Source organism: Pseudorca crassidens, chromosome 14, assembly GCF_039906515.1.
Source record: "Pseudorca crassidens isolate mPseCra1 chromosome 14, mPseCra1.hap1, whole genome shotgun sequence".
NCBI classification, from domain to species: domain Eukaryota; kingdom Metazoa; phylum Chordata; class Mammalia; order Artiodactyla; family Delphinidae; genus Pseudorca; species Pseudorca crassidens.
The window spans coordinates 50,773,527-50,794,914 of NC_090309.1; the positions used below are offsets into that span (position 1 = coordinate 50,773,527).

Sequence of the window (21,388 nt, forward strand, 5' to 3'; positions counted from 1 at the left end):
GCACTAGTTGCTTCTGAATTCTCCAGTCTTATGTATCTGGGTGTTCGATCTTCTTTAGGTTCGGTCCTGGTGGGGGAGGAGGGTCACTCCATCTGCCTTTTTATCCCTTTATTTTTTCCTCTTTCTGAGCTCTTCCTGCAAGCATCTAAATGTTTTTTTTCCTTCCTGTGTGGTGGGAACTTCCCCTGTAATTTGCTGCTCTGTGGTGGTTCCTGGACACCTCTCCCGCTGTACCGAAATGTTAAAGTGTGCAAATCCTTTTAGACAGGGGTCCCAACCCCGCCGGCCGTGGCCCTGTTAGGAACTGCGCCGCACAGCAGGAGGTGAGTGGCGGGCTAGTGAGTGAAGCTTCATGTGCTGCACCCCGTCGCTCCCCATCGCTCACATTACTGCCTGAACTATCCTCCCGCCCCCCCCCACCCCGTCCCTACCCCCTCCTCCACTCCATAGAAAAATTGCCTTCCATGAAACTGGTCCCTGGTGCCAAAAATGTTGGGGACCGCTGCTTTTAGATGTTTACTTTTCCTCTCAAAAATTGTAGCTTTGGGCTTCCCTGGTGGCGCAGTGGTTGAGAGTCCGCCTGCCGATGCAGGGGACACGGGTTCGTGCCCCGGTCCGGGAAGATCCCACATGCCGCGGAGCGGCTCGGTCCGTGAGCCATGGCCGCTGAGCCTGCGCGTGCGGAGCCTGTGCTCCGCAACGGGAGAGGCCACAACAGTGAGAGGCCCGCGTACCGCAGGAAAAAAAAAAATGTAGCTTTTACAAACAAAAAATAAATACTTACTTTATGATTTCAGTATGGAATTTAGCAAAACTTAGACTCAAAACTGAGCAGAACTACAGGTTTCTCAGATGTATTCAGCCATAGTTTTAGTGGGTGGGGGAATCAAGAGACAACAAGAAAAGAGACATTAATTGAAACAAAAATACCCTGGGACAATTAGGAATGAAGATTATGAAGGATAAAATCACACAGGCTTACCCTCTAACAGATTTTTCTCCATTGTATCTAAGAATGTAAAAGCCACTTCTTTGTTGGACTTCTCAAGACCTACTACAATATTCTTCAAACTTACTGACTGAGTTTCCTTCCCTGTGTAAACCTAGCCCTCTAAATGGGCATTTGTAATTTTACCTTTTTGAAGCAATCAGCTCTTACAGTTGTGCTTCTAATCCTCTAATCATCACTGTGGGAAACATTTTATATTGTGATAATTTAAAACAATATCTCCTTTAGAGGCTTCCTGGTGTCAACTAGATTCTTTAAGAAATAGATCCTTGGATTTATAACTAAAGTTAAAATCAGTAAACATGTAATTTTGCTCCACTGTAGACATCCTGATTTCAGGTTTAAACTTAGGGCTGCTTCTTGAAGAGAGTCTTCATTTGCTAACTGATTTCTTGTAACCTGGTCAAAACTAGTTGAACATTGTAATTCATGAGTGAAGGTCCCAACCACTTCTTTCATCCTCAACTCCCTTACCCCTCATTCCCTTGCTGATGTGTATTAGAATAAAAAGCGGCCCTCATTTAGAAGAGTTGCCAGGAAAAGCACTTGCATTATTTTCATGAGATAACCAGTAGTTCTTTCCATTGATATTTATTCAACAAGTACAGGGAGATTTACAACTGCCTAACATGAAGTATGGTGCTAGAGTACACACCTCTCTCTGATCCAATCACAAAGGTGACCAAGCTACAGGAAACACTTTGATTTTAAAATAAATATGTATCTATGGCCCTTACCATCACTTTGAGCCTTTAATAAGCTTCAGCATCAGATGAACATTGTGAAGGGCATCATATTATAAATTTACCATAAAATAGATGTACAATAATAACAATATAAAGAAAGAATACTTTTAAGCCTCCCACCACTGATGCAAGCATGCCTGTTTAGTTGTTCTGTTTCTCCTCCAGTCTGGATGTGTTTTTTTTCTAATCTATCCATATTTTGTGTCTAATTTTTTTATGACCTATGGGTCACACGTACAACACAGCTGCCCAAGCCTCAGGTTGCTTTCTGCAAGTCAACCAGGGACCAGAGCAGAGACTCATGTGAAAAGCTCATTGTGAGAGTTCTTGAATAAATCATATATGAATGAACACACTCACGAATCCACTAAAAGTAAAGTTTTTCCTCAGTGATACATTGTCACGAGGAAGAAGGAGCAGAAGATGATTTGATTTATCACATCTGTAAGAAATTAATTTTAAATGGGATTATAAATCTCAATTAATGACATATAATTAATAGCCCCGACCTACTTACCAGTGCTATGGAAATGCCCAAGTTTTTTGTGGAATAAAGGCATTTATATTCTACTTCGGTATTTTTCTGCCTCAGTACTCTACTGCCAGCCCACCTCCTAACCCTTCTTCCTCTCTGGAGTAACATTTTCCCAAGAGCCAAGCTTGTTCTGTTTTGCTCTTCAAAGATATTCCTACTTTGATACTGGCTCATTACAGGCCTAAAAAAAACATCAATAGGGAATATTCTAATAGGGCCATTAACTTTTGGTTGTTTGTTATTTAATTTAGTAGTAAACTAGATAATCAGAAATCCACATGTATGGACAGCATGAATTGTGACAGTAATTACTTTAGATATGGTCTAAAGGCTTTACTCTGAATCCTTTATTCTTTTGTTTATAATCCTTCACAGTGCTCTAATTTCATCATATAATTATAGTGCTGCTGAGCACAAAGAGATGAAATTTATGTACCTATTATTTTCCATTTTGATCACACTGGCTGATTAATACAAGAATACTGGCTATACACCTGTAGAAGTCAGTTTACAGTTTACCAGCAGTGACAGAAGCTGGGAGGCTGGATTCTGTTGGCCTTTCAGTGCCTGTGAGCTGTTGAATTAATTTTTATTTATTCATCACTATTTAAAAAAAATCTTGAGTGAGCAGTCTAGTTTACACATTTGAACTGTAGATTGATTGCCGAATGTCAGAGATCTATTGTATTCAGTTCTCAAGTCAATATGATTGACTGTCAAGGTGATTTCAATGACAAGTCACTGAAAAGAAATATATATGCCTTAAAATATTGACTAGTTTCTATGAAAGTTCATGCCAGGATCTTTATTTTGGGGGTAATTATTATTATTAAAGTTAATTGCATTGTAGGGTGGAGTGGAGGCTGGAGCTAGATTATTCGTTCTTTGTGAGGCTTGGTTTGTTTCTATAATATTGTTAAGAGCAAGGGCCTCGGACAGACCACTTGGGTTTCAAACTTGTTTCTTTCAGTTTTGAACTGTGTGAGCTCAGTTTCCTCGTCTGTAAAAGGAGGACTCCAATTCTACCAGAGTCACCGTGTTGCGCAGCTCCTCAGACATTGTATTCTAATGAATGTGCCACCTGGAATTCTGGGGCAGGGAGCCTGTTCCTCTATCTCAGCAGGTTGTCCTGAGGATTAAATGAGTAAAGTGCTTAAAATATTGTCTAACTAAGCACTCTATAAGTGTTTGGGTAAATTATTATCCTTTGGGTAAAGGTGGTTTTATTAATGACTTGGACACCTTAAAAATTAATAGTGCATTCTAGTTCTAATTTTAATGATGTCTAATAACTTTTCCCCAAAACTACTTCTAGGTACTGGCACTTGTTCTAATAAATAAGTTTCCAACAGGCTAAATTAGGCTCTTCAATCCTAGAAAAATACTGTATTGCAGTGCTGTACTCGGCTATATTGGAGCCTGAGACAAAAAGAACAGAGTAATACTGATCCCATCCTTATTTTAAAAATTAATATTTTGTTTGTCATAGACTTTTTTGCATTAAAAAAAATATATTGCATTGGAACTTCCCTGGTGGCGCAGTGGTTGAGAGTCCGCCTGCCGATGCAGGGGACACGGGTTCGTGCCCCAGTCCGGGAGGATCCCACACGCCACGGAGCGGCTGGGCCCGTGAGCCATGGCCGCTGAGCCTGCGCGTCCGGATCCTGTGCTCCGCAACGGGAGAGGCCACAGCAGTGAGAGACCCGCATACCGCAAAAAGAAAACAAAAGCAAAACCAAAAAATATTGCATTGAAATATTATTTGTCTTAATTACTGAATTTTTAGCATTCTGCGTGCCCTCCACCCCTCACTGCCTTATATTTTGCAGCCAAGATGAATGCCTCACTCACTTCACCCATTTCACCCCAGTTCTGGCCCTGCTATTCTGACTTCGTCTGCTGTAATGAAAACAGTGTTCCCAATTTACATGTGGTTGGCGCATCACCATTCTCATGCTGACTCAAGGAGCAGGCTGTAGTAGCCAAATCTAAATCTAGACCCTGGAAACTGACCCTTAGAATGTCATTGCTACTAATGCTAAATCTCATTTTTTATTTTCTACTTACGAGGTAACTTAGATAATCTTAGTTTATGGAACCTTTAAATTTCAAAACAAGTTTTGTACTCACTTGAAAACATGGTCAGGCAATTTGGTCTTAAGAGCGAAATGAACACAAAATAAGTGTGACACCAAATCAGAGTACCATAGGGCAGCCACGTGAATGGTAATTATCCTAAAATCAAGGGAGAAAGAGAGTGGGGTGGAACCCAAGGGGAATTTTTTTTTTTTTTTTTTTTTTTTTTGGCGGTACGCGGACCTCTCACTGTTGTGGCCTCTCCCGTTACGGAGCACAGGCTCCGGACGCGCAGGCTCAGCGGCCACGGCTCACGGGCCCAGCCGCTCCGCGGCATGTGGGATCTTCCCGGACCGGGGCACGAACCTGTGTCCCCTGCATCGGCAGACGGACTCTCAACCACTGCGCCACCAGGGAAGCCCTCAAGGGGAATTTTTTACCAGTAGTATTAAGAGAACCACAGTTAGTCAAATGAGCCACTTGGTGGAAGAAAAGGCATAAGGTGTCTCTTTATTTACTGATGATGAGGTTCACCATGCTGGCGAAGTACACAGGAACTTAGCCAGTACCCCATGTGATGATGAGGAGCATGAACTGAAAACCACGTACAAGTTTGGAATCAGATAAATGTTGAGTTGGACTCCTGCTTGGTCATCTATTAGCTGTGCAATTTGGGCAAGATACTTAAATTCTCTGAGCCTTAATATGCCTATGACACCAGACTGTCATGAAAAATAAGAGTTTATGTAAGTAGCTAAAAACTCGTGGGGCCCATGGCAGGGTCTTAATGGGTGATTACTCGTGCTATTATGATTCACATTAATATTATATCAAGCAACATACTAGCTAATCAAGGGATAAGGAGACAGCCAAATGACTGGGCGTGAAGAGGAGTATACGTATCCACATAGCCACCTGAGAGCTGGACAGCCTAGCATCAGATCAGCATCTATGTGCTGATGCGCCCAGCCCTCTTAATTTCTAAATAAAGCAAGAAAGTGGTGCCAAACAGATAAGAATACATGGATCCAGCCAGGCTTCTGGTTGCCCAAGAGTGCCCGGAGCCTTCAGCAAACCAGTAGAGAAAGAGAGAGCCAAGCTGACTCAGAAAATTGCTCTCCCAGAGAGGGAAAGGGGTTGGGACGTGGGCTGGTGTAGTGCAGAAAATAGAGGGAAGGAGCTGATGACAGTATTAGTTGGGAGAAGATGATGCAACAGGCCTTTATTACACACAGGCCTCAGCACATTCTTGTAGTAATGATTTGTAGGCTGGTGCTGTTCATCTTAAGTTGCTGAAAGATACTTACGTTCTCATCTTTATTTTCTCAAACTAATGTTTATTTTTAAAAATCTCTTCTTCCATCCTCATTCTGTAGTACAGGTGAGTAAAAAAAATTATCTTGTAGTGGATTTGGGACTTTTCAGAGCCCAGATAACATTTCAGGGCATTTTCCTGTTCCGAGTCCTTAGAGAAAACATACCTGGTAACCAGTGCTTGTACAATGTCTAGGAACCTGACCGAATCATTTAAAAAATGTAGCCGTCTGGATATTTGGTCTAGGATGCTCAGTAAAACAAAAAAATTCAACTATTGATTATTCCTTCATTGAAGTGAATAAACTGAGTATGTCTTTCAATAACTTATAAACATAGGCTTAGACTGATCTCCATAAGGAAGAAACATGAGAAATTACATGACTTCATTTGCTTTTTCTTAGCAACTAATTGAATTTTCCAAGCAACCAAGAAATTTAAGCATATTGTCATCCTCCAAAGCAAGGAGATCCCATTCTCATTTCTCTCCCAGAATTGTGAAGCGTTTCCCCCCTTCCATTCATGGGCTAGCTGAGATACCTAGATGCAATATTCATTGAATCCTAGACACCAAAGTCAGTTTTCCTTGGGTTATATGTGAGTTAGGTCTTTGTATTTTTTATTTTAGTGAATTTTTCTTGGCAAAGACCCTGCTCTTCCTGGGAGCTGATTGAGCTTCCACAGAGCCAATGTGTTTCTCAGTTCTCCAATTTAAATGCTGCCAAAAATTTCCTAATGTGTGCCATGAGAAATTCAGCAGCACATAAAATGCCATTCATTAAATAAACAGTTAACTAAGCAACCCTTGGCAAAAGACACAACCCATCTGACATTTGAAGCACTTGGGACCTTCCAAAGGAAATAATTAAAGAATGCTTTAAGAAGAAATACCCCCTGCTTAGCAGTCATAATTGAAAAATCACAGTTCCCAACCTGGAGTCTGTATACTTTTTAGGGTCTTTAAAATTAGAAATGAAGAACAGTTACGTATGCTTATTATTTCAACAAACCCGGAAAAGGCTACGTATTTACCCACGCTTAGCACAAGCTAAATAAAAAAACTATTTGCATAGGCTATAATTCGATCAGCTCCGTGGGATTACAGAAGCTATCTCATTTTTTCATTTAGATGGCATTGATAAATTTAAGAAAATCAAACAATTCCTTAATAAATACTATTTGTTTAGTAGAGGAAATCTCTCAAAATGTATAGTTCATGGGAGATAAATAGAGTTATGAAATTTGGGAAGTAGTCATGTAAACAAGATTTGAGGGTGATTATTTCACAGAATGCTTCTTTGCTTTTTAGAGAAGTAGTCACTTATTTACTTAGATGACGACAAGCGCTCCCCTCTAGTAGTTTAAGATCTTACACATTGAAGACCGTACTAGTAACAATAATGGCTACTCTTTATTTACTCAGTGCCCAAGACCAAGCACATAGTACTGTATGTGCTTAAATAACACTACAAAATGAGTATTAACCTCATTTGATAGAGAGGGAAACTACTTCAGAGAGACTAAGGAACTTGCCCAAGGCAGTGTAACTAATCAAGTAGAGAGCAGAGCTGTTTGAATCTATGTCCATCTGAATCTATAGCCATATCCATAGCCATATCTGTGTATCATACAGTGCATTGCCTTCATCAGATAATATTAAAATTACGGAGAGATTTACACACAATTTATCAGGAACAAGTCTACTTTGCAAAATCTTTTCATCTCAGGTGCTAAAAACAACAGCTTTGGCTGCCTTAAATGTCAGCTTCCTCTGTTTTCTTTGAGGTTTCTCAGGTAGAGGCATGACTGAGAAGTAAAGGCTGGCATCCGTAGCAAGAAAGGGGACTCATACAGCTTGAGTGCTCACCAATTAGATAAGCAGCACTTGAAATCTCAGGTCCAGGAGGCTTAATTGAGTCCCACAGTTTTTACTGCTGAAGGGAATTTAACTACCATAAAAACAGTCCCATGGAAAGAAAACCAAAAAAATTATATATTCCTGGCTGTGGAGACAGGCATTCAGATTCTGCCTTGTCCACTACTTACTGGCTCCATACTTACTAGTTGTGTGTCTTCGGACAAGTGGCCTTGCTTCTTGAAGGGAGGCACATTAAAGTGGAGCCAGAGGGCACTTTGCTTTCTCCTGCACCGATAGTCATTCACCTGGTCCTCCAAATATCTCTGATGGACTGGTGACCCACTCCTGCTATTTTACTGAAAGAAGTTCTACCAGGACCTTGTAATTATTGGGAAAGAATTGGTGTGCTTAAAACTGCATTCACTGTTTCTTTCTTTTTCTGATTTTCTCTCTATAGTTGTGTATCCACCCTCCAGCTAACAAATAATGTAATTTTCTGGCATGAGGCCAGATTCACTGATACGTTAAACTCAAAATTATTATAATCACTTATGAATAATAACTTTACAAATAATTATAATAACAGGTATTTAATTCTAAGCAAGGTATAACTTCCTTTTGCTATTCAAATCTCTTTAAGTGAGTTTGAATAAATAATTTTGCCACCAGCTTTGACTTACTACATTTTAGAAAGCTAGATCAGAACAACCTCAATAGTTCTGTTGTATATATTTATCTTATCCATGTATAAAACAAGAACCTCTGTATGATACAATGTGTAAACATTGTTAGAATAATTAATGTAAATGTTTTGGTAGGAGGGGCATAAGATATATTAGAGCATATTATAAAGCTATGATAATTAAATGAAGTAGAACTGGATCAAGAAAAAAAGAAACATCAATAAAACAGAATGGGGGACTGCTCTGGTGGCACAGTGGTTAAGAATCTGCCTGCTAATGCAGGGGACATGGGTTCGAGCCCTGGTCCAGGCAGATCCCACGTGCCACGGAGCAACTAAGCCCCTAAGCCACAACTACTGAGCCTGCGCTCCTAGAGCCTGTGCTCTGCAACAAGAGAAACCACCACAATGAGAAACCCTCGCACTGCAACGAAGAGTAGCCCCCTCTCGCCGCAACTAGAGAAAGCCTGTGCACAGCAACGATGACCCAATGCAGCCAAAAATAAATTAATTAATTAAACAAACAAACAAAAAAACAGAATAAGATGCTCAGGAACAGAACCTTGTATAGGTAAGAATTTACCCTCCTACACTGTTGGTGGGAACGTAAATTGGTATGACCATTATGGAGAACAGTATGGAAGTTCCTTAAAAAACTAAAAATAGAGCTCCCATATGATCCAGCAATCCCACTCGTGGGCATATATCTGGAGAAAACCATAATTCAAAAAGATACATGCACCCCAATGTTCATTGCAGCACTACTTACAATAGCCAGGAGATGGAAGCAACCTAGATGTCCATGAACAGAGGAATGGGTAAAGAAGATGTGGTAGATATATACAATGGAATATTACTCAGCCATAAAAAGAAGGAAATAATGCCATTTGCAGCGACATGGATGGACCTAGAGATTGTCATGCTGAGTGCAGAAAGTCAGACAAAGAAAGACAAATATATGATATTGCTTATATGTGGAATCTAAAAACGGGGTACAAATGAGCTTATCTACAAAACAGAAATAGAACTACAGATGTAGAAAACAAATGTGTAGTTACCAGGGGTAAGCGGGGGGAGGGATAAATTGGAAGATTGGGATTGACATATACACAGTACTATATATAAAATAGATAACTAATAAAGACCTACTGTATAGCACAGGGAACTCTCCTCAGTACTCTGTAATGGCCTATATGGGAAAAGAATCTAAAAAACTGTGAATATGTGTATATGTATAACTGATTCACTTTGCTGTACACCTGAAACTAACACAACATTGCACATCAACTATACTCCAATAAAATTTTTTTTAAAAAAGTGATAGTAGATTCAGATGTTGAAACTTTGGCATATCCAAAAGAACATACACTGGTATACCATGTCATTGTGAATCAGTGGGGAAAGGACAGAGTCTATATAGTAAATGGTATTCATGCATATAGTGAAAATATACTAAATGGTACATTATACATATGGCCACCCCCTCAGAAAAATGTAAAATTAAATGATGGAGGGAGCTTCACTGAGCTCATGAGGCTAGAGATGTAGAAGAACATGAGTTGGTTAATCTAGACATAACATTCAGTGCCATCATTTTGTTACTATCAATCAGTTTGAAGATACCATTTTTGGTTGATAAGAAGATAGTTTCCCTTGGGAAAAAAATAGTGGCTATTTTCCCCTCGTTGAGACTAACAGATGATTTAAAAGTTTCTGGATAAAGCAGACATGCATTGCCCCTATTAGCAGCATCTGCTGGCTTGGAATAGAAGCTTTAAACCCTAATTTATGGTGTGTTACATTCTGCAAGATCATGAAAGACTGATGCTGAAAATATCTTCATCATTTAGTTGCAAAATAACAGTAAACATTGCAAGTTTATTGTTTCTAGTTAACTTTTTCAGTGTCTTTCTAAATTCCATTAGTGGGGGAAATAACAGCAAGATGTTTTCCCCTCAGGACTTTTATTTTTATATTTGAGCAGCAGCTTATTGTGAAGCTAACACAGTTTTAAAGTTAGAATTGCCTTTAAATCAGTTACAGTTCCCTTTCTGCCATGTTGCAGAAAAGACAGCTGCTCTTCATTTGTAATTGCGTAAGGGCCTCTGATGATCCTGTGCCTGAGGTAGAGATAGTTCATTGTTCTGTTTATTTAATTTTTTTAGCAGAGGTTTTTGGAAGAGTCCTGAACAGTAAAGTCCCCAATACTTGTTCATGATCAGAGCTTGATGCCCACTGGAACAGTTCCTTAGCTTATCTCAGCTTCATTTTACTCATCTGCAAAAGTGAATTGATCTAGTTTTCAACCTTTTTTTTTTTGAGTCAGCATCTCAAATCTCACATTACTGACAATCATTGTTCATTTTTGCTATATACATATATTTTTTTCCCAAAAGGCATTACTGATTTATTGCATATTTAATGTGAGAAAAAGAGACATTCTTGTTTAATGGAACTCGAGTTCTTTTGCCACATACCCATATGCCACTGAAAGCTTCATTAAATAGAGCTGTTACCCCAGGGACAATGAAGTCTTTTAGCTCCTACGGTTAACTTGTACAGATGGTACCCAGTGTTGTCTGCCGACTTGAGGCAGTTCACTGATGGTGAAATGAGGGAAGGACAAGCAAGAGGGTTTTTCTTTTCCTTTTTCTTCTTCTTTTTATGAATAAGATGTATTTGGTCATGCTTAATTGGAACTAAGCAAAAAAATATTTATTTCCCTATATTGCTTAAACGAAATATTTTTTCTCTTTAAATTTCAACTAATTTTTGGTGTCAAATTAAATGTCATATGCCTTTATTGAGAAATGATGTTATTGGTGTCTGTTTTCATGTTCCATAATTAGTTTATTATTATATTATAAAAAATGTATTTTGGTATGGGGAAATTTTCAGTTTAGTTGAACATTTTATCTGCACATAATCTCTAAATAGAATTAGATAATGAGACAAAAACCACCAAATCTTCCCCCCCCCAAAAAAAAACCCTTCTTACCTTTCAAAATGCCTTATGTAAATCTCCTTAAGATTGAGTTTCCTCAATGCTGTCTTCTTTTTAAAGAGGTATTGAGCTACTTTGTATAGGGCTTGTACATCTCCTACACTTTCCTTCCCATTTCTACCCTTTCTCTGATCCACTCCGAAAACATAAGTCCCTGCACCTGGATGCATATCTGCCTCGATGGACATATTCAAATTACATATGAAAACTTCTGTGGTGTGACATTCTCAGAAATTCTAAAATCTTATTAGTCCCTTGATGAGTTAAGTTCAACAAACTTTTTTTTTTTAAACCTTTTTATTATAAGCAAGTTCTGTGCTAGGCTCTCCGTGTAAGAAAGTAACTAGCATAAGAAACTTGATCTTGGGTAGATGATAGGACAATTATGAGTACAACGATTAAAACAATGTGATCATCACGCCCCTTGCCTCTACTCTGCTTTTATAATTATCTCTTCATGGTGGCAGGAACAGTAAGGAAAGTCTGTTTAATTTTTTTTTAATCTTAATTGAAAAAGACTCTTTTTTTGGTTTTCTCTTTGGCTACTAGCCCTTCCTTTGGAATGTGCGAAGCTTATAAGGGCTAAAATTTGTTTTTAGTCAAGACTTTTTTTTTTTTTTTTGCGGTACGCGGGCCTCTCACTGTTGTGGCCTCTCCCGTTGCGGAGCACAGGCTCCAGATGCGCAGGCTCAGCGGCCATGGCTCACAGGCCCAGCCGCTCCGCGGCATGTGGGATCTTCCCGGACCGGGGCACGAACCCGTGTCCCCTGCATCGGCAGGCGGACTCTCAACCACTGCGCCACCAGGGAAGCCCTAGCCAAGACATTTTTGACCCTAGACATTGAGTAAGACCATTTATATATTTTAGCCAAGAACTTTCTAATTTCTGAAATTATTAAATATTTGTATTTAATATATAAATATATTTGTGTTTAATATACATGTGTTTAACGTATATAAATATATGCCTGTTTATATTTTGGTGTGTATATGGTATATATACATATGTATTGTCTACTTATCTATCTAGAGATGTACAATCTATTCTAATTTACGTGTATATTTTTTTCTGAACATTAGTGATAGCAGGTTTGACATGTATTACATTTAAACACATTTACATTGGGAAATGTGTAAACTCTGTGTGTGTATGTGTCTGTGTCCACATATAGTTTACACATACATATATAGCAAATATTCAAGAGAAATTAAACTGGTGTATTCTCAGTGGTCCATATTTTATTGGATTGAGCATGTGTACAGGGAAGTGATTAAAATTGCAGTTTCTTCAGTACCTTACCTAACAAGTACTTACCTGATTAAATTGAAAGTGTGGTGTTTGAAAAATCATTTCAAAATAATAAATAAGTTAATGTTAGGGATGAAAGTTGTGATGCAGTTTATGTCCTTTTCCCAGCTGCTTCTTATCTAGGTCATGGCAAAACAAATGCCATTACTTCCTACTTGCCTGAGTGGTCCTTATACTGTTCACTTACTGGCTAACTCTTGGTTGTATTTTGAAATGAGCACCCTGCTTTAAGTAGATGGTACATGGACAGATCACAGATAGGAAAAAAGAAGAATTAAATTTGGATATTTGAAATATTCTTTTTCTTAATAGAATAAAAGCATTAAGTGCATTTAAAACAAATAAAAAGTAAAACTAAAACAGTCTCCTTCAATTAATTCTTAAACCTCCTGGACTTTTAGAATATAGTCTGTCCTCCCTATCTGTGGGTTCTGCATCCACAGATTTAACCAAGCAAGAATGGAAAATACTCAGGGAAAAAACATACCAGAAAGTTCCAAAAAGCAAAACTTGAATTTGCCATGCACTGGCAACTTTTTGCATAGCATTTACATTGTATCAGGTATTACAAGTAATCTAGAGATGATTTAAAGTATATGGGAGGATGTATGTAAGTTATATGCAAATGCTATGCCATTTTATATGAGACTTGAGCACCTGCGGATTTTGATATGGGGTAAAGTGGGAGTGACCTGCCACAGATACCGAGGGAGGACGGTGCGTCTACATATGTATACATATTTGTATATATAATTTCCTAAATGACATACCTGTTTAAAACGACATTATAGTCCTAGAAACAGAGAAATAAACCCCTCTGCCTAAACTGGGCTTGAAAAGATGTTTTAATCAATAATCACATGAAAAAATTCCTCTGCTTAATTGTGATATTTGATTCATTTAGAGAGATTTTAATCAGGACAAATGGAAAGAAAATACTGTTGTGTTTTTTTGGAACAGTCCATGTAATTTATAACAGGGTCATTCTTTTGCGTGGTGGCAAATAGCTGTTTGATTGTGACTCTCCTACTTAGCAACTGTTATCAAAAACTCAGTGAAATTTCCTGCTGAGACAAAGACAAAGTTTGAAGTTAATGTCATTAGATATTCAAAAGGAGTATTAGGCACGGTCATGATGAAAGACACTCAGTGATCTCTGTACAGGTGTACTGATAAAATAGGATAATGTTACCTATTTCCTAGGTTGCTCATGAGGAATAAACATATAATACGTGTAAGTATCTTGTAACATAGCCTGGCAGAAAGTAAACCCTCCATACATCGGAATTGATTCTTCTTGAAGTGTTGGGGTGGGTAGTTGTTGTTCGATGACATAAAACCCCTCTCACGAGTGAAAGTGAAACTCTCGGGATCACCAGCTTCCTGTATATATTTTCTGGCTGAGAAACCTCATCTGCAAAGAAAGCCTTCACTGTACTTCAAACTACAATAGGGCTATCAGAATAGAAAAGAAAGTCCTAATCTGCTTTGATCTGTTTGATCCTACTGTTTGCAGCTCTATTAATTACTTTAATACACTGACCAATCATCTACCATGTGCCTTGTTAGCTGTTACCCTTGTTACAACATTTAGATTGTACAACTCCATTAAGTCACTGTAAGAATGATAATATTGTTATTCATAATGATAACAGCCACATTAATAAGAGCAACTACTATTTACTTGAGTGCTTACTCTGTGCCAGGTCCTGTTCTTAGCACTTTAACTGAAATATTATTCATTTTTTTACAATAACCCTAATGTGGTAGATATTATTATCCCAATTTACAGATAATACTGAGCCTTTTGCAAGGTTGAAGGACTTCCACAAAGTCACAGGATGGCAAGAGGGTGAGCTGGAGTTCTCTCTGAAAGCTGACTTGAGAACCAGATTCTTAGGTCTCACTTGTGATTGCTTCCAAGAATGAGAGAGAAAACCAAGACTCAGATTAAAAGGAGTCACTCACGTTCTCTCAGGGAGGGTCATGTCAGAGTCAAGATCTCTGCAGAGAACTCGGACTCTGACTTCAGGGATTATTTTACCACCCCTCCTACTCTCATAGTTAACATATGAAAAGCCTTGATCAATGCCTGTTAATTAATTAAATTAATTCAAGAGCCCCATTAAGGCTTCTAAGCTAAAACATATTGATAACAACAACAACAAAGGTCATGATCTGAGTGGCAGATATTTTCCTACTGATCTGCTTATTTCACGCATACTTACCTCCTTTGGAAAGAGATTTATCTATCAGCCACCAGTTCTTCAATACCATCTGTACAAACCTTAGATAGATAGAATCCTTGAGGCATGTCTGTGTACCTGAAGATGAGGTGAACATTCTCTTTGCTAATGGAATACGAGTTTCAATACATCTCAGAATAGGGAACGATATCCTGGCATCAAAACCACAACTGGAGGGCTTCCCTGGTGGCGCAGTGGTTGAGAGTCCGCCTGCCGATGCAGGGGACACGGGTTCGTGCCCCGGTCCAGGAAGATCCCGCATGCCGCGGAGCAGCTGGGCCCGTGAGCCATGGCTGCTGGGCCTGCGCGTCCGGAGCCTGTGCTCTGCAACGGGAGAGGCCACAGCAGTGAGAGGCCCGCGTACCACCAAAAAAAAAAAAAAAAACCACAACTGGAAAAAGCCAGATAAAGAGAAGGAGCAATAGGGCATCTTTTACCTCTTCCCCAAATCACAGAGATTGAGGGGAAAAAAGCTCAAGGATTTATGGATTCGACATGCCTTTCCTTTTTAGATGTCTGTTTTAGAAATTAAGAAACCGAGACAGAGGTTAGGCAGCCTGACTTAGGTAAAAGCTTTGTGATTAAACTAAGTCTGTATCCAGACTACCAAACTTCTGTTCTTTAGCCTACTTACTCCCCCTGCCTTTTTAGGACTATTATCAAGATCAAATAAAATGCTCAGTGACTGTTTACCTCAGATTTCCAGCCTGGGCATATAAAAACACAAACATACTACTCCTTTTCTTGCCCATTTAAGTGTGAGTGACATTTTGAAAATTCTAACAAATGTTAGAAGAAAGGGAAGAGATCATCATAGCAACGTGTAGAAATTGTATGGCAGCTAAAAGACAACAAACAAAACCCAGCAAATAAATAACAAAAAAACCCAAGACCCCTTTTATGTTTCTGTTCCTTTGGGATTTATGATATAATTTCATGAAGCAAGAAGTGAAATTCAACATTTTGAATTACTCTTCAAAGAAACTGAAAATCAGTATCCACAAAGAAATATTGATTCCATAAAAAGATCCAAATGGGTGTGCAATAATATCACCAATTGTTAAGATGATAAAGTGTAAGGAGGTTTGTTGAAAGTTGAAACTATTAAATACATTACAATTTTTAACATAAATAAGAAAAAAGATATATGAATAATTATATATGATTTAAAACCATATTATCTCAGAAAGAAGCAAAAAAAAAAAGATTTGGAGTGCTTACTGGCTACTCCTTGTTATTATAATTGAACTATATTCAGGTCATATTAAGAGTAAGTCTAACTTTAGAAAAGTAGAGTGATTATGAAATCTGGGTCAGCTGAAGTAGTTGTGTAGCTCTGAGAGCTATCAGCCTGCCTATCCAATATTGCCTTTCTGTCTTCTAGAGTTGCCTTTCAAAGAATACAAAATAAGAAACAAAAACACACTGTGCTTCTCCTCAAGATAATTCTTCTATGAAAATTATTCTACCCCTGCAGAATTTTAAATCAGGTGTTTTTACTCTAAAAGTAGTTTACACCCCAAAAAATGAGTTTGAAGATGATAGGTCAACTTGCCATTCGTACATAAGTTTCCACACTTTCCTAGAGAAATTAGCTAAAAATTATAGCTAGGTTATGAGATGGGTCCACAATATTGCATTCTGTTATATTTTAACTATATTTGTAAATATTGTTATTAATAATAGTCTATAATCTGGGAACTAGGTTAAAAAAAATGTGAAGAAAGAATGTTATTCAACTCTCAGCAAGTATTTATTGGGTGTCCACTCTGTGCCAGGTACTGATCTTGTTGTAAGGTTTTTGCCTGCATAAAGCATAAATTCTAGTGGAGATTCATACTCCCTTTTTGGGGTGAGGGGGTGGTGCATGGCTCACCCTAAGTATTGTGATCTAGGGAATCCTTACGTTTCTTCTCCATCTCCCTGAACCTCACTGAATCACCAGGGAACCCAATTCACTCATGAGATTATAAATCCCTCACTGAAATTCTCACCTACAATTGCCCTAGCCCTACATGTTTTCACCTTTTTGGTAGCTGATGTGGGACTCATGAGGCAATATATCCTGCCTTATATCTACTTGCTCATGTCAGAAACATCCAATTCCATTGCTGTGGTTCTATTTCATGGTGATGTGTTAGCATTGATCAGCATTACCATCTGCATCATTTGGGTCAGAAAATACTCATTCCTGATCAATATCTATGTCAAAGGAATATCCATATATTAAAATATAAATCACCAGGAAAAAATGAAAACAAATATGCAGGTTTAGGTAGCTCGAAAATCATGGTGAGAGGTTATAAAACTTGGAAAATCATCCATGAAAAGCATTTTATCCACTACTGAAGATTCCCAAAGAAAGGCAATCCTAAATCAACTTTCACAAGGCTTAATAGCTCTTTCTCTTTTCTAGGAAGTATGTTTAAGAATTAATCTAATTCCTTTTTGTTATTGCTTGAGTTCATTTTCCCTTCTTTTGTTGTCAATAGATGCTTGTTAAATCTTTATACATATTTGTTCAAAGAATAAGGGATATGGTATTCTTTATAATAATCCTTCTTCAAGATAAAGGTAAACTGAAACACCAGGACTAGCATTGAAAAGATGTGATTTATTTAGTTGGCATAAATCATGTAAAAAAACACCAATTATATGAGTGTGCTTAATTTCTAAACATTTTCTCATAATGGATTAATTTAGAACTAATATATCTGTGTCTCCTAGATGATAATAAAGAGATGATGATATTTATTATCATGCAGTTTGATGTAGTTGATGTTTATTAAAATCTTACAATGTGCTTGGCATTGGATTGTTTGCCATGTAGATTTTCTCACATGCATTTTCTTCTGTAATCATTATAACCATCCTGTAAAGTATTATGTCTCTATAAACAAAGCTCAGAGATCATACAGTTATGTAGTGCTAGAGCTGGAATTTGAGCTCAGGGAGTCTGATACTGGAGCTTGCACTCTTAATCACTCTAAAAAATAAAGTATCCATTACCAAATCCTATCAGGAAATTAATCAGCCACACTATTGGCTCGATTGGTCATGGGTTTGGAAGAAATAACAGCTGTCTTGACCTGGTTAACTTGATACCACTAATCAGACACAGGCTTATTTTTTTCTGTTATGCAAGTATATTTTTATACATGGATAAATGAATTTAGAAACTGACAGTGTTGGCTGCTGTGAAATTTCGAGTGCCTTTGTAAAAGAATTTAGATAGTTATCTGGACATAGATAACTAATTTATTCTTAAGTCTGTATGACATATCTTTTGGAAATGTAATTATCCATGGTATGGATTATGTAGGGAAAGGGTATGAATCTCTATGTTGAAATAGCTATGGATTTATTAAGGTGATGTGATAGCAGATGCATGATGTTGTGAGCCCTGCCAGTGGATTTGTCCAAAGTGCTATTTGGAGCCCCCCAAAAGCCCTAGGACTATTAACAAGCAATGAGAACTACCCAGCCACCTTAGATGAAGTGCCTTTGGAAATGAGGGTACAGGACAAACTTTGTTCCACATTTGTATACATTAAAAGTGAAATGGGACATTAGTAATACAGATTGAATGGATTTAGGATAAACACCAAGTTCCAGAGTTAGCTAACATTATTCAAACAGTTACTAATGCAGGGCAGGGCAAGAGAGAGCTTCTGTATCTTAGTCATATTTTATGATTTTTCTGAGAAAATTCAGGATGTTTTTTACCTCAACTTGTGATTATTTTACAAAGTTAATATGCACCATGAATATATAGACCATAGAAGAGATCCTGTATTTTAGGTTACCGGTATACAAAAGTATCTAATTTCAAATATTTTAGTGATGGCAAAACTGAAAAACCTCAGTCCTTATATTTAATAAACAAAGCATAATAACCAACTAACAAAAGCAAATGGTTCTATACATGCTTGGAATAATGAAAGTTCTGTGCAGATTTATTCAAGTTATTTGAGTTAACTACAGGTACTTTGTGTATGTGTGTGTGTGTGTGTGTGTGTGTACACATTACTTGAATGAAATTAGATTAGAATAGTTATGTTCAATAAATTGATACCTGGATTTTATTTGGCTGAAAAAGCTGTCTTATACATCCAAAGGCACTAAACATTGTATGTCTTTTCATAATCTACTTGGAAATTACGTGAACTGATGACAAGTTCGAAACATTAAAATATGGGCCCAGTTTCTCACTGCTATCCTCTGCCTACAGGTTGTGTATAAAAATAATGATGTAAGGCTGGAATTATCTCGACTTGCCAAGCAAGGAGACCCGAAGATGAAGATTCATGGAGTGGTGGCCTTTAAATGTGAGAATGTTGCAACTTTGGACCCAATCACCTTTGAAACCCCAGAATCTTTCGTCTCTTTGCCTAAATGGAATGCAAAGAAAACAGGCTCCATATCGTTTGATTTCCGCACGACAGAGCCCAATGGCCTCATCTTATTTAGTCATGGCAAACCACGGCACCAAAAAGATGCCAAGCACCCCCAGATGATAAAGGTTGACTTCTTCGCTATTGAGATGCTGGATGGCCACCTCTACCTCCTCCTAGACATGGGGTCAGGCACAATCAAAATCAAAGCCCTGCAGAAGAAGGTGAATGATGGAGAATGGTATCACGTGGACTTCCAAAGAGACGGACGGTCAGGTAATGTATCATTTTTTATGCTGTTTATCTGCTGGAACACCACTCCTAAGGAATGAAAACCAAGACATATTGAAGAGTTCTTGCATTTCTGTCTTTAGGGTAGAGGAAATTGTTATTATTTCTGTTTCACATCATAAAAGAATCAGAAGGAGCTAATTAATCATCATAGTTGGGCATCAAACCCCAAATGCTCAAATGGCTTCTAGAATAGCTTCTTAAGTGAACATTAAATGGATAATCAAGTGCCAAATCTTGCAAGAAATTTTATCTTGAATTTGCAAATGACAAAATTCAGTGTTCTTGTGTTCCCAGTTATCTCTTGTCTCATTGGATGTTTGGAGGTGCTTGAAGTGGCAAATATAAAATATGAAAAAAATTTCAATGATTCATATATAAAATCCTTAGTTTAATACAGTACACTTTTTTTTTTATCCAAGGTGGGTCTATGGTATCAAAAACACTTTAATCAATACAGTAGGATTTCAAGGATGCAGGCAAAACTCAGCTGCCTTCCAAATAGCTTCCCTTTCTGGTGAAAGAGGTTTGGAATTCCACCAACAGGAATTCATTTCTCTGGCTTCCTTTCGCTGCACGTTTCTTTTTTCTGGAGTCGTGCATGTGAGGTATGGGAAGGAGAGGATGTTTGTAGTGAAGACCTGAATAAATAACGTTTACTTGCTCTGAAATGTGGAAGTAGATTAGGGAGCTTAGCGAGTTCCCCCAGCCTGTTTCTGCCAGAGTTAGCAGTTAATTTGCTACTTAAGAACCTTCAGACAGAAGACTTAAAAGGAGGATGGGAACATGGACTAATCTTGTGTTTTGAAATATTAACTTATGGATGTTATCACTTGACTTGAAATACATCTAAAATAAAATTTTGAAAATGACTTTTAAGAATATATATAATTTTAGTCAGACTTTATAGCAGTTTAATTAAGTGGATATCTTTTGGAAGTTCAGAGGGGCAAAAAATACTACACTTAAGATCAATGAGGTATTTTCTAACTATATGAAGAAATACATGGTTAATGTCAAAATTTCAGTAAATGCAAAATGATATAAAAAGGAAAATAAAACCATTCATTATTCATTTGATAATGATGATTTATACCTGGATATTTCTTGCCAGTCTTAAGTGGTGGTGCAATTAATTAGTTTCCTAAGTTCCTTGGATGACCTATTACAATAAGGATCAGATAAATACCTTAATCCTTAAGCTGAGGAAAATCTACTTTTGCTGTTTGAGCTCTTTAATGCATCCAAATAACCAAAAGTTTATTAACTGCCCTGTTTATTCCCTCATTGGAAAAGGCCAGAGCAGAAAATATCAACTTTAATTTACAAAGTTCAATGCTGGATGGGAAGAAGAAAGAGATGCCTTAAAAAAGTGTTATTTGCAGTAAGAAAGAAGATAAACAAAATGTGGGATTTTTGTCAGAATCCAATGGAAAGATTTAGTATGCTTGGTTGTGTTTTGATGGTAAAGTACTTTTATTCGATTATGATTTCAGATTAGTGAATTGGAACAAACAGTATAAAAACCAATGCTCATTCATTAAACCAAGTTCTGCCTTTACTAAATTGAAAAAAAAAAAAGAGAGCTCCTTATGTTGGCCTAGCTCAAGGGAGCTTAATGTAATTTTAATAACTGCAGCTGTTAATATTTTATATATAGTATTTTAATTAAGTTCTGTATTTGCACACTGCATTGGTTTGGTATAAAGTAGCTTTTTAAAGATTGAATGAATAACTATACTAGCTTTTATTTTACTTAAAGGATATTTCTGAGTTAGGCTTGGTGAAATACTAAGATTTATTGCTCAGTTAAAACTAAGAAACATAGAATTTCAAGAAATAGTTTCATCCATTTTTCACATCAGTTATATTCAGAGGCTATATGAACATTACTCTTACTATAATGTGGGAAACAACGTTTATA

The 21,388-nt window shown here is 37.6% G+C and overlaps 1 protein-coding gene across 21 annotated transcripts in view; it reads left to right on the forward strand.

The window, feature by feature from the left end:
- NRXN1 (neurexin 1) overlaps positions 1-21,388 on the forward strand; it is a 1,121,405-nt gene that overhangs the window by 482,082 nt on the left and 617,935 nt on the right. For all 21 annotated transcript variants that reach the window (XM_067702999.1, XM_067703012.1, XM_067702998.1 and 18 more), the window contains one exon: positions 19,011-19,449. In XM_067702999.1, the coding sequence (XP_067559100.1) occupies positions 19,011-19,449 (439 nt within the window). The remainder of the gene's footprint in view (positions 1-19,010; positions 19,450-21,388) is intronic.